The sequence below is a fragment of the Rattus norvegicus genome, chromosome 7 (genome assembly GCF_036323735.1).
Source record: "Rattus norvegicus strain BN/NHsdMcwi chromosome 7, GRCr8, whole genome shotgun sequence".
NCBI lineage: Eukaryota > Metazoa > Chordata > Mammalia > Rodentia > Muridae > Rattus > Rattus norvegicus.
Genome location: NC_086025.1, coordinates 29,278,885 through 29,293,137, shown reverse-complemented (window position 1 = coordinate 29,293,137; position 14,253 = coordinate 29,278,885). Strand labels below are relative to the sequence as shown.

General features: G+C 40.5%; 1 protein-coding gene across 7 annotated transcripts in view; it reads left to right on the top strand.

The window, feature by feature from the left end:
• Cfap54 (cilia and flagella associated protein 54) overlaps positions 1-14,253 on the top strand; it is a 286,409-nt gene that overhangs the window by 196,414 nt on the left and 75,742 nt on the right. For 6 of the 7 annotated variants that reach the window (XR_005486835.2, XM_039080085.2, XM_039080086.2 and 3 more), the window contains 5 exons: positions 2,947-3,102; positions 5,572-5,677; positions 6,731-6,815; positions 11,378-11,476; positions 12,872-13,013. Coding sequence is in view for 6 of the 7 variants with exons in the window: in XM_039080085.2 (XP_038936013.1) it covers positions 2,947-3,102; positions 5,572-5,677; positions 6,731-6,815; positions 11,378-11,476; positions 12,872-13,013 (588 nt within the window). In the remaining variant the exon portion in view is untranslated. The remainder of the gene's footprint in view (positions 1-2,946; positions 3,103-5,571; positions 5,678-6,730; positions 6,816-11,377; positions 11,477-12,871; positions 13,014-14,253) is intronic. The other variant, XM_063264407.1, reaches the window with a different exon arrangement.

The window sequence follows — 14,253 nt, the reverse complement described above, 5'->3', positions numbered from 1 at the left end:
GGAGAGAACGTAAACATCCAAGGAACAGTCATGGCATTCCCCTCGTAGAAGATTAAATGAGAAAAATGTCCAGCTCGCTGCTGGGATCACAGTATGCACTCTAAGTGTTGATAATATTTGTTCTTATACTTTATCATCTTTTGGTGGTAGTTCTATTTTTATAATTTATGATATAAGCTTAATCTAATTGATCTTAATAATAATTAACAATTTTGACATTGACCACCCTCTCAAAATTAGCTAACAATTTGCTTTTCTATGTAGGCTCATGTATATATGTGTATATGTGTATATGTGTATATGTATATATGTACATGTGTACATATGTATATACATATATATGTATCTATTCATGTAGTCTCATATATATGTGTGAATATACATGCATGTATTCATGTAGTCTCATATATATGTGTGTATATATATATGTATGTATTCATGTACACATGTATATTATATGCTCTTCTGTTACCCTATCCTCAACATAAATACATACATATATACATTCATGCTATTTCACTCATGCTCTCTCTTCTGGAAGCCATCTTTGATGGTCCTCTTTATGGCTGCTGGCTCTTTTTTTCGTGGCCTATTCTTGTCTCCTTATTGTTCTTCAGGTCTAACTTTCACAATCTTCTCATGATGGTCAGAAGAACAGGCTCTGCTTGTGTGGCTTGGTTCCACATCTATTTTTAAAAGTCTCAATTCCCCAGAGAGGCTCCAGGGGAAGCAACAAAGGCCAGCTGGCATTTTTGAGTTCAGGACTTCAGAGGACTCAGTCCATTGTCTGATCCCTCTTAGGAAATTCGGGAGGCAGCCAGCCACAGTTACCGTTCTCTGGAACTCACAGAGAATTCCACAGAGAGCATTTAGGTTCTCCTTAGGGTACCATCTCTGATCTTTGACATAAGCCTTCCTGACTGTTTGTTAGAGTCCTGTTTGTTCAGAGAGCAGAAACCTGGTGGTGGCTCTCTCTGTTGTCATCTGTCATCTTCTAAAACCTTCTTTCCTCCTCTACCAGTAGCTGTTCAGCCAAGAGAATCAGCAGTAGGATTGGATTGGCACAGGGAGTCCAGTAAGCATATGCTTGGGGTACCATCTCCCGAGAATCGCCCCCTTATCTCTTCTCCTTTGATCCATTCTGCATACTTGCCACTGACATACGGATTTCACTCCATAGATCATTGTGTCTTGTAAGCCTCCTTGAGGATGGGTTAAAGCAACTGGCTGGCTTCTCCGTGCAGCTCAGTTGATGACCACATTCAAGCCATTTACCCCCTACATATTTAGTCCCACAAGCTGCTTCTTATTTGAGTTCTGCATGAGCTCAGAGCACAGATTGTATAAAATCAAATCTACTCTCGGCTTTCCTGACGTCCCAGTCTTGAGGATCTGTCACCGTCACTGACAACACTGCTGCTTCTTTGGAGATGCATTTGAAGCTGAACGGCTTGCTTCCTGCTGTATTATATTAAATACAGCCTTTAAAAACAAAACCACAAGCTCCTTTCTGTCAAAACAATGTCAGTTTCACAACAGTTTTTTTTTTCTTTGAGAGTTGGTGTTTACTGGGAAAGGGAACATTTCAATATTATGCAGCACAAAGGCGTCTGCAACTAGCTTTCTCGACAGTTTCTCCTTACAGCATAGATTACATCACGGGAATTTTGCTACTTGCTCTTTTTGATCCTGTGTGTGTGTGTGTGTGTGTGTGTGTGTGTGTATGTGTGTGTGTGTGAAGTCACACACACACACACACACACACATCAAACAGAGGTAAACAAGGTTGTCACCCACTGACCTAGACAACCATGCTGTCTAGCAAGCTAGCAAGCTTCTGGGGCCTTTCAAGATCGGGATAGGACAGATCCATATGCTGCTCCCACAATGTCCTACGTTTTGTTTTTTTTGTTTTTGTTTTTTCTTGTGACTGTCGTTTTAACTACAGTCTTGCTGTTTATTTTCTCAGTTAATCAGCAGTTCTATGACCTCACACTTAGGATACTGTGTTGTAGTTTTAGGGGTGGGCCATGAGGCTAGGATACTTTAGCTTCTAATCATGGTCATGTGACCTTGGGCAAGTTCCTTACAACTTTGGGGTATCACCTTGTCTTCTGTCAAATGTTGTCCACTCAGTGTTGTAAATCACAAGGGCAATCCATGTGGACTTCATGACATGCTACTTGGCATGTAGGGAAACATTTAACAAGCCTTAGCTCTCATTTTTTCTTATTTAAATTTAGTACTCAAACATGTAAAGAATATTTTTTATGTCAGTATTTGATGTTATATAGAACAGTGTTTTAGACATGGCTCATGCCTTTAATCCCAGCACTTGGGAGACAAAGGCAGGCTGATCTCTGAGTTCAAGGCCAGCCTGGTCTACAGAGTGAGTTCAAGGGCAGCACACACAGAGGAACCCTGTCTTAAAAAAACAAAAGAAAAAATATTTCTTCTGATTAATAATTCTTCCATGCAGTCATTAAATATGAGAGCTACTAAGGAAAATGGCATGTAGCCCTTGTCTATAAAGAGCTTTGTGATGATGACAGGATATTACATAATAAGCAACCAGTTCATTTCATAGCAGGAAAAGCATTGCCTATCAATATATGCACATTTACTAATAGTGAACAATATACAACTTCCAGATGTTCTCTGCTAACAGCATCATCCTAAGAGCATGGGGGTTGCTTTATAAGCATCACGAAAAGCTGAGAACTGGAGCGACTTGGGGGACGATTGTTGATTTTAAAAATAATATAGCAGATTGGAGATTTATCAGAGATCAAATTGCTGTTGCAGTTCACTGACTCATTGGCTGTTGTGTCTCTTTAAGAGATTCATGATTATTAGGAACTGTGAGGAGAAGTCCATTGACTTAGTGGTTTGCTCCAGTCACTGAAGACTTTATTGTTTTGCCTCCACCCATCCGCTCTACTTTAGGACACACCTTGGCCAAGCAGGTGTATTCCAGCAGCAAGAAGAAGGACATCGGTAAGTGGCTGCCTGTTCTTCACGTCTTTGACATGGCTTTGAAGGTCTGCAGGGCAACTGCAGCAGAGGAAAATGAAGTGGAGGCTGAAATTCTGTTTCAGAAAGGTAAGCTGTACCTGGTATGAGAGCTGGGTTAAAGCCTGTAGAAGTATGTGGTTATTAATAATCAACTTCTCAACCGCGAAAACCATAGACTTTACAAAGAACTTGGCGACTGCAAGACACTTCAACGTTCCCTGTCGATCTCAGGTTCTGATCAAAGGCCTCTCATTCAGTTTTAGCTACACTTACTGTTAATGGATGTCCTCATATAAAGTTTAGTGTTTGGTTAGAAAAAAAAAAAAAACCCGTCACATCAGCTACTTCACCACAGAGTATGTGGCTAGAGAGATGACTCAGCAGTTTTTAGGATGCAATGTTCTTTCAGGGAGACCTAAGCTTAGTTCCCAGCATCTATGATAGGAGGAGTTACCACTTGTGACTCCAGCTCCATGGTTTCCAACAAGTTTTTCTGGTCTCAGTGGGTAACTCCACAGATACTCACATATACACCCCCCCACATACATAAATATATACATAATTTAAAAATTAAAATTTAGAGCTGGAGAGATGACTCAGCAGTTAAGATCACTGACTCCCCATAGGACCCAGGTTTGATTTCCAGCATGAACATGGCTGTAACTTAAATTCCAGGGGCTCTAATGACTTCTTTTGGCCTCCTCAGGTACCAGGCATACACATGATATACAGACACACATGCAGACAAAACCATCTGTACACATTAAAAGAAAATATTAAAACATTAAAAATAAATCTTTCGAAATATGTACTTGTTAAATAATAACAAAACAAGTTATTAATTACAATAAAGATGATTTATTATGAAATGATAATAATACATTTAGTGTTTTCCATTATTTAAGTACCTAGTTAGAGAGTCTGGTTACATTCTATAAGTAAGAGATAACATTAAATTAAAATTTAATAACTGTAGAACAGGTGCCTTTAGAACTTACAGACAGTGCGTTCATATGATTTTACCATGGCCACTGTAGCTACAAGAAAACCACAGGGTAACAGTTGCTGTTACTTACAGAAATAGACGTGTCATGTGAGAGCTAACATCTTATATGCCAGCAGCAATTAAATGAGAATGTCCAAATGGGACCCCTGTTCTCCTCACCCCCCAGTCCCTTTCCTGCTGCACAAAAATGGTGGCTCTTACTCATGATGATGTAGATTTTCCTTTTCTGGTATTTCTGCTACAGGGGAGCTGTCTCAGTTCCTGTATGTGAAGGATGGTGCTCACCATGATTGTTGACGTGAGGGGTGGGCACTGACATAATCTCTAAGTATTTGCAATTAATGATCTCTAAGTACTTGCAATTATTTGCTGGCTTTTTAAAGAGCTTGTTTTTCAATAGGTTTATTTTATTTATGTATTTGTGAATGCATATATATATATATATATATATATATATATATATATATATATATATAGTTTTGAAATAGGGTTCCTCTGGGTAGCCCTGGCTGTCCAGAAACTTGTTCTGTAGGCCAGGCTGATTTTGGACTCAGATCTGCCTGCCTCTGCCTCCTGAGTGCTGGGACTGAAGGCACAGGACACCATTATCCAGCTTTCATTAAGTTTATTCTTAAAACTTAAAAATAATACTGGAAAAATGACTCAAACATTAAAGACTAGGCTCATCCTCCACGCCCCCCCCCAATAAAACACCTTTGCTCTTAATTGACAAAAACTGTTTATTTTAGGTACAGTGTAATGCTTGCTTATTTGTATACAGAAGTGATTAAATCTAGCTAATTAAACTTATCCAAAACATTTTATTTTGTTGCATGAAAGTTTAAGAATCAAATTCCTTGGTCCTTTTGAAGTATATAATACACTCTAATTATAATCCCGAGGCTATACAGTGAGTAGACTGCAGAACTCATCTCTCTTGACTGAAGTGTTACCGGTACCTCCCTGTTTCCCACATACCAGCAACCGCCACCCTCTATCTACTACAAGGACAAAGCTTTCTCGGATTCGCAAATTAACATAAGAATCATCATTCAGTGATCACCTTGTGTGCCTGGCTTCTTTTGTTTAGCGTAGTGCCCCAGGTTCCTGTGTGCAAATGGCAACATTTCTTTCTTTTGATGCTGGATAATATTATTCATATACACGTATATCACATTTTTTAAAAAATCCATTTAGCCTCAAAGAGCGTTCAGGCTTGCTCCATCTCTTTGTAGCGATGCAATGAATGTAAGGATACAGCTGAGCTCTTTTCGGTATTTGTGAAATAGACGAGGGCAAGATGTTAGAGGAGAGGAATCCCAAAGTAAGAAAAGTGGGCAGTAAGGCCAGTGATGTTGGGAAGCTGAAGGTGCCCTTATTGAAAGCATTGCAGACCTTCAGGGGGAAGGAAACTCTCTTTCATCCTGAGCTTATCTTTCATCAGGGAGTGACCCAGACCTGCAGAGGACAAGAGTCCAGCTTCCAGAGTCTGCAGCATGATAGACAAAATATGGGAAATCACCTTTACAGCTATCTTTTTCTTCTTGCAGGCAGAATAGAACGTCAAATGCTGATGGAAGAGAAATCTCCAATTGCACACGTAGAGAGCTTTTTTGAAGCTATTCAAATAAGCCTGAGAAATGACCAAAACCCAGGGTAATGACATTTCATTCTTGTCAAACTGCCCCTGTGTGGTCTGAGTCTGGGTGGTAGTGCCCAGAAAATTCAAGAAAGGAATGAATGGGAGAGCTTGTTATGACATGGCTTGTGCTCTTGGATTCATCCAGACAGTGGGTTCACTGACTGGCTTCTCAAACTTACCGCTCTTGGCTCTGACCAAAGGCCTCCTTTATAGGATGGGATGCCTGCCATTTTATCATAGTGGCATTCTAGGCTGCAAACTGGCTCTCACCTAGTCTCCTGTCAATATCAAGGCTATAGGGACTTCCTCTGGACTACTGGCTTACAAGAAGAAGATCCTTACTCGGGTATGAGAGAGTTCAGAAGGATTTATTTACATAGTCTCTGTAGCCATCCAGAAGTCTACTTAATTCTGTACAGAAATTACCTCAATATTGAGGGGAAGTCACTGCTGATAGACCAGCACTGAAACGAGAGGCCTCAACTGATACCTTTGATAGTTCATCTATAGATCTGAGGCTTTACTTGATACTTTTGATAGTTCGTATATAGATCTGACTATTATTACTACCTTCTGTGGAGTTCTCTGTCTCTTTCCATTTTAACTAGTATAGAAGAGTAGACAGAGGCCTGGCTTTTCAAAGATGGTGTTGTTCCTTTTGACTTCTTTAGGGACTCTTTGCTGGAATGTTCTAGAAAGGTCTTGGCTAAGCTTCATAGTTAGTCATAACTTGGGCTGTTGTTACCAGAAGACCAGAAGAATGCTGAGAACCCTCCTAGAGCTTCTCCTTGCAGAGGAAGGTTCTACTAACTGTGGCCTAAAGGTGTATAGGTTAGGAGGGTACTGGTTAGGGTTGGGGATTTGGCTCAGTGGTAGAGCACTTGCCTAGCAAGCGCAAGGCCCTGGGTTCGGTCCCCAGCTCCAAAAAAAAAAAAAAAAAAAAAAAAAGAGGAGGGTACTGGTTGGCCTATACCTACCATTCACTCTCCCAGACACTGTTGGTGAAGCAGGCACAGAATTTGCACAAGAGAATGTTGAGGCAGAGGCTAACGTCATATTGTTTTTAGGTTGTTAAGGGACTCCTACCTAGAAGTCGCCCTGGTGTATTTCTATCTGAAGAAGCCAAGGAAGAAGACTTCAGTGACAGTCAAGGTAACAGCTGCATTGATAGGAATTCGAAGCTTCCTGCCTTTGATCGTTTTCAGTAACTCTGAAAGAATAAGGCCTTTCCCTATGCGACTTGAAGACATTAACTCATCACTTCATAGCCACACTTGCAATCAAATGCCTCTTTGGAGACGCTAGGCAGAACTCCGGGAATTGATTTCATTTAGGTGTTTCTGTTTGTTACAGCGATGCACACAGAATGCTGGCTCTACTCAATACTCAAATACTCAAAGGCAGTGAGTGATTGGGAATGCTCAGGAGAATATAGAAAGTGGACAAATGGTATTCTGAAACCAATATGACCTGACAGGGTCAATTATCCCTCGCAGATGTGTCAAGCACCTATGCTGACCAAGCCACTCTTCTAGAAGGTGATAAGTCAGCACCAAGATAAGTGTAGTCCATCTTCTCATAGAACTGATGGAGGGAGACAGACCTTATGGCAGAAGACATGGAAAGTCAGAAGGGAGCAACGAGGAAGAGGGGAAGAGAAGGGGCCTTCTGTAGGAGAATTTCTGATGAGAAAATTATTTTGGTTGCCGGAATGTATGGCTATATATATATATATATATATATATATATATATATATATATATGTTTGTGTGTGTGTGTGTATTTATATATTTGTATATATATTTGTATTTACATTTTTGTAGGGTCTGTCTGTGTGTAGCCCTGGATGCCTTAAGAGTCTCAATGTAGACCAGGCTGGCCTTAAACTCAGACTTCTACTTGCCTCAGTCTCCCAAATGCAAAAGCATGAACCACTGCAACTGGCTCAAGTCTCTAATTTCTGAAGTGTCCTAAACATGATTTAAAACTTCTAGGCAAATATATTTAGTTAATCGAATTGCATAGATGATAGCTGCCTTAGGTGGGTACCGCCATTTAAAAAATCAAAATGACTATAAACTAGGAAAGGTTGCTCTGGTGGTATGAGAAAAAAATGTTTATTGCCAGTTAGAGAAAAACAAGTGTTTGGTTTTCATGGAGAGCAGCACTGAAAAGTAGTCGAACATATGACTAACATTGCTTTCTGGGCCTGTTAAAGAGATACGCTTGCAATTATGAGTGTCAAGTGGGATTTGAAGGGGGAAAGTAGTATAATCCCATAAAATCTGTATATCTTGACATAACATAAATATTTTAGCAAGTTATAAAACTACTAGAGGCACAGAAAATAGCCCAAAACAAATAAAAGCACTCGCTCAGGAATATTCAGGCTGTTGAAATCCATTTGAAATCTGTCTTAATAGAAACAACACACGAAAACCTTAAAAGCTAGCAGGAGTGGAGCAAGATGGATCAATTGGTAACAGGCACTTACCACACTGAGCCTTATTCCCAGGATGCACATGGCAGAAAGAAAGAACCAACAGGAGCAAGTTGTCCTGTGACCTCCGCATGTGCACTGTGGCATATAAGTGCCCCGGAATAAGTAAATAAAATATAAAATAAAATAAACAGTAGAATTCTTTGCTTTAAATATTGTACAAGTGACATAGACTTAGGTTTGCATCTCAGCCTGACAGACCAGAGTGACTTCAGAAGCCTCCCTTCCCCACCTCGACATGGACGTGGCTATCTATGCCTTTTAGTGTGGCCAGAAACAAAGTGCTGAGCAAAATGTACTAAATACTGTTAACTTTACCTCACTTCAACATGACATCCATATTCTCTCTATATACTATATAGTATATACTTAAGTACTGTATATATACCAGATTACCTGGTAATTATTAGTTAAATCACAGTAACTTTTTTTGAGCATCTGTTCATTCACTAAGTGAAGGGCTTGATGCATACCAGCCGCGTCCTTCACTTTCCCCAGGGAGCCAGAGTCTAGCAAGGGAAAGACACAACAGAATGATACCTTGATAAGGATCACAAACACAATATGCCAAGGCGGAGACAGGGAACAAACGGACTCCCTTTCCTGGGAATATAGTAGAAGACTTCAAAGATGAACAGGAATGGAATTTCCCAAGCCGTTAAGCAGGGAAAAGAGTTCAAAGAGAAAGATCAGTTGTGGTGGTTTTCTTTACTTTTGTCCTGTATTCTAGACTTCTTTTCTTTTTTTTTTTTTTTTTGGTTTTTTTTTTTCGGAGCTGGGGACCGAACCCAGGGCCTTGCGCTTCCTAGGTAAGCGCTCTACCACTGAGCTAAATCCCCAGCCCCTATTCTAGACTTCTTATGGATGTACAATTCACACACATTTTTCCCCAACTGGAGGCTTGTGGTGTTTAGAGACAAGGGAGTTTTTAATGTTTATGAGGTTTCAGGGATGAGCTTTTTCTTTTTTATGGATTGTGTTTTGAGCGGCATACCTGAAGATCCCCTAGAACCCACTGGTCTCTGAGTCTATCTTTGTGTGTGTTTCATTCTCTGTTACTGTAGCTTGTGGTAAGGTTTTGGGTCTCTGAGCGCATTGCTCTCTCGCCCCATGACTCACCTTCAGAATTCTTTTGGTACTTGGAGACTTTCACATCTTTCACACACACTCTCCAGACTACTACCCAATTTGTGCAAAGAAAAAAACGAGTGAGAATTGTTTTGAGGAATTCTGTTGACACTGTAGTACAATCTGGTAGCAGTTTGTCATAACAATATTAAGACCTCAGGGACACAGATTATCTTTATAGAAATGTAATTGATCCACATGTATCATTAAATTATACATCCCGTGCCCTCACGGAGCATGTTCATTGGTTTTAATAGAGCGTGTGTGTGTGTGTGTGTGTGTGTGTGTGTGTGTGTGTGTGTGTGTGTGTGTGAATCTAAGGATTTCTGTATGGGATCACATCTTTTTATAAGTAAATATGTTTTTATGGCTTCATTACCAATCATTATAGGTTTTCTCCTTCTCTTTTCTGGTCCCATGGCTGTGAAATGTTGACATCTTCCCATCTAAAATAGAAAGCCCATCACGTTCTTTCCCTAGTAAGAATTTTAAAATTCTCTTTTGAGCCCAAGTCCAACCTTTTTTTCTTTAAGATTTATTTATTATATATAAGTACACCGTAGCTGTCTTTCAGACACACCAGAAGAGGGCATCAGATCTCATTACAGATGGTTGTGAGCCACCATGTGGTTGCTGGGAATTGAACTCAGGACCTCTGGAAGAGCAGTCAGTGCTCTTAACCAGTGAGCCATCTCTCCAGGCCAAGTCCAGCTTTCTTCATAATGTTTTCCTCTTAATTACAAGTGGGTGTGTTTCCCAGTGTCTGTATTAGTAACTGTATCCAGCTTTCTTTGGATTCCTCCATTCCCTGGCAGTCTTGCTTTCAGACCTGCAGTAGTTAAGTTGCTCAGGATTATTAAGGTGGTAGCAGTTGTTGCTTCTCTAGAGCCCACAGGGTTCCCTCTGGGGCCTTATCTTGGGCAGAGTCATACAGTTCAACTGCTCATGGAGAAGTCTGACCTGATATCCTTTTCTCCAAGCTTTTCCCCATGTAGAGTGGCCAGCCACATCAGACCATTTTACCCAGTGGCTCCTCCTTCCTGGCACCTCATTTCTTCCCATGTGCCTTCTAGACAGAAGGAAATCATTGGCCTGCTTCAGTGAACTATATGTTCACTTCTTCCATTTCCTTGAAAAACAAAGAAATCATCAACACATGAATATCAAAAAATTAAAACATAGGGGTCTAATTACTTAATTCTTCTTCTTTTTTCAAGAGAAAGTTTTACAGTATAGCCCTGGCTGTCCAGGAATTTGCCCCATAGATCCACCTTCCTCCGCCTCCACTGAGGTTAAAGGTGTGTACAACCATGCCTAGTCTAGTTACTTAAAATCCGAGTTAAAATTTATTTACTTCGGTTATCATTAAAAATATAAGTTACTATGTTTTTTGTGTTCATTTTTGTAGTATTAAACTTGTGTTTAAAAATTGAATATATATGTGTATATGTGAATGTGTGTGGATTTATACATGTAGGTAAAGATATGTACTCAAGGTAAAAACTGTGTCTATTTGTGGTTTATTTTCCATTATTTTATGAAGTTAGAAAATCTCTTTAGTTTTTTTCCATAACAAAATCCAATATCTAAAGCCACTGAGTCACTGAGGAGTCTTGAGTTTGGTGCTGGCAGGGCTCTGAGACCCATGTCAAACCAACAGAAAAGAGGAACAAATTTGGGTATTTTCATTCCTGTTTTTTTTTTGCCCCCAATATATTTAGTCTAAATAACCCCTATTAAAATGGAATTTGACATCACTTGAAAAGATATTTTTATTAACTTAATACATAAGTAATATAAACTCAGTATAGAAGATTAGGGAAAATATAATCACTCTTAAGATGGTGTAATTTCAGCTTGTATGTACAGAAATATGTGTATGCTTTTAAAATGTAGGATCGTATGTGCACTCAACTTGTAACATAGCTTTCTTTCTGATATATTTTAAATATCTTTCATGGTAAGAATATATTATACTTCTTGAAGGCTGCATACTATTCCACCAGCATGCCATCTGGGGACATGAGGTTTGTCAAGACGCACTGAGATAGTCTTCATCCTAAATGATTTCTATTTACTATTTTAGCCTTCTCCCAGAAGGCTTAGTTCTTTTAAAGAACCAGTAGCCACTCAAGTTGAGATGTACAGCTCACTGGCCTGGATCGCAATACGAGCTGCTGCACAGGTTAGAGTGTGTATGTGGACCCTCCTGTTGCCTGTGTCCTCCATTGTTGACTCTCAATGTTGTCTGTGTCCTCCATTGTGGACCCTCCCTGTTGTTTTCTTCACTGTGGACCCTCCCTGTTGTCTTGTGTCCTCCATTGTTGACCCTCCCTGTTTCCTCCATTGTGGATCCTCCCTGTTGTCTTGTCTTCCATTGTGGATCCTCCCTGTTGTTTCCTCCATTGTGGACCCTCCCTGTTGTCTTGTGTCCTCCATTGTGGACCCTCCCTGTTTTCTGACCTGTGGTTTTCATCTATCAGCTGCCCTAGAAGTACAATGAATCTGCTTGAAAGAAAGGAGAAGTTACACTTGGGGAGGGATTCTATCTGCTGTCTGTTTGGAGACTTTAGAAATAGTCTCTACACCTGTGTTGCATTCATAATCACTAGTAACCAGACACAACCCTTTCCGTTTTCCCTTAATGAAATGTTGGATGTACATGTGTACCTGTTCGACATTTTGGCAACTGCATGTTAATAGCTGGGTGTTGTAGCTTATTTAAAGTGACTTATACATTAATTAAATTGTCAAAGCTAACCAATTGGCTTACCTGTGATGCATATTCCACATGTCAGGGAAGACATTATTTTTTCATACTGTGATTTTTATTGTTCTTCTTATGTATCTTAGTTAAGAGTTCTATTGCTGTGAAGAGACACTATGACCACTGCAAGTCTTAAAAAGAGAAACATTTAATTGGGGCTGGCTTATGGTTTATTCCATTACTGTTATGGTGGGAAGCATGATGATGTGCAGTAGACATGGGGCTGGAGAAGGAGCAGAATCTACATCCAGATCATCAGGCAGCAAGAAGAGACTGAGCCACTAGGCTTGACTTGAACTTCTGAGACCTAGTGACACACATCCTTCAACAAAGCCACACCTACTCTAGCAAGTCTACACCTCCTAATAGTGCCATCCCCTCACAATGTATATCAAATATTATTTTGTGCATTCACATCTTCATATTTATCATCTCTGTACTGAGCTGCTGTAACAGAACAGTCCACACTGGGCAGTTCATGTCAAACCTGGATCTACTGACTCACTGTTGTTGAGACTGTAGGTCTAGCACCTGGGGAGAGCATTCTAGTTCTATAATTGCGAGGCAGAAGGTGGCAGGGCAAGGACAAAACTAAAATGGGAAGACAGCTTCTCCTGTTAGAAGGAGCTTATTTGGTGACCCCATGCTCAGGGCTAAGCTCTCTTGACCTAATCATCTCTCTAAATAAGCCCCCCCAACCCCCCACCCCCCATTGTGGTGCTACACTCCCGGCTCATGAACTAGGAGGCTGGCACAGTCAAACCATAGCCTTTACTACCACGTGACATATGCATCCTAATGTGTTCATTCTAGGTCAGTGAATCTGTGCTGGCGATCAACCTCCTGATAGGAAAGAAGAGCACCAGGACCGACAAAGTCAATAACATAACATTGCCAAACATTCCAGAGTTTGCCGCCGCGGACCTTCTGTCTTCATATACAGATTATTTACTCGGTATGTTTGAATGCCTACAGAACTTACCAGAATCTTTTCTGTGTACCATGTAAGCCGAGTTTGGAAACCTTAACTGTTGTGATTTGTTGGCCTTTTGCTTAAAGGAGATAAATGGGGAATTTCCAGAGTCCTGTCTAAGGCCAGTTGCCACAATAGAGTGTGCTTAGCTCCATACCTGAGTGTACCGTTCCTTACTCAACTGGCCTCTGCATACCAGAGCTCTGGGGGATATGACCTCATAGTGTTTATCTTAATATATTCACAGGTCAGTCAGTGTCTTCAGGGAACGTTTCTAGTTTGAGGAAGTTTCTTTGATCCTCCCCTCTAAAACATTCTCTGATGAACACTCTCCCGGGACTCTTTAGATTTATCAGCATTTTTATGTTTGCGTGTGTGTGTGCTGTCCATCCATCAGTTGCACGATAGCAGAGCCTGCGCTGTTTTCTTTCATCCCCAATAGAGCACCCCATCGCTTGCGTATGCCTGCCCTTCAGTCCCTTAAGTGAACTGATGAATGCTAGGTGGATAGAGTTTAAGTTTGACCTTACTACTGTTTTATTTTAAAATGATTTTACTAAAAAAAAAAATGATTTTACTTACTTGTGTTTGATTCTCTTGTTAGTGAACTAGAATACGACTCTCTCAGATGAGCAGTGCATTTAACCTTCATTTATGTGTTTGTTCATCCATTTGTCATAAATATTTATTGACTGCTTATCATGTACTAAGCACTTACAGGGTGCCTTGAAGCAAGGGGGCGCTGATCAGGAAGACTGATCTCTCTGTTTTGTTTGTTTTTTTTGGGTTCTGGTGTGAGCTGAACATTGAGCCAAAGGAGCTGAAAATCTCCACCCCCACCCCTAAGTCCAGTTAGTTGACTGTGGCGCCTTCTTACAACCCTGGGGCTCAGCTTCCTCTGCTGAAAGGCCACCCCTCAGTGATGGTCTCATGTTCCACATCCGTCTCTCCAAGTACCTTCCAGATGATTCAGTGGCCAAAACTATTCCCTGTGCCACAGAGCTTTGGCAGAGGTCAAACAATTAGATAGCCTTCTTATACCAAAGCTTTATTCTTAAATCTTTAATAATTGCCTTTGTGCCTGATAGACTTTGACTACCTCGGGCTTCTGGGTCATGACCCACACCTCTATCTTAGTGCCCCCTTCTCCTTGGTGTCTTAAAGATGAGTTCACTAGAGACAATGCCTCTGGCCCTGCATAGAACGTTCTAGAAACCTGGAA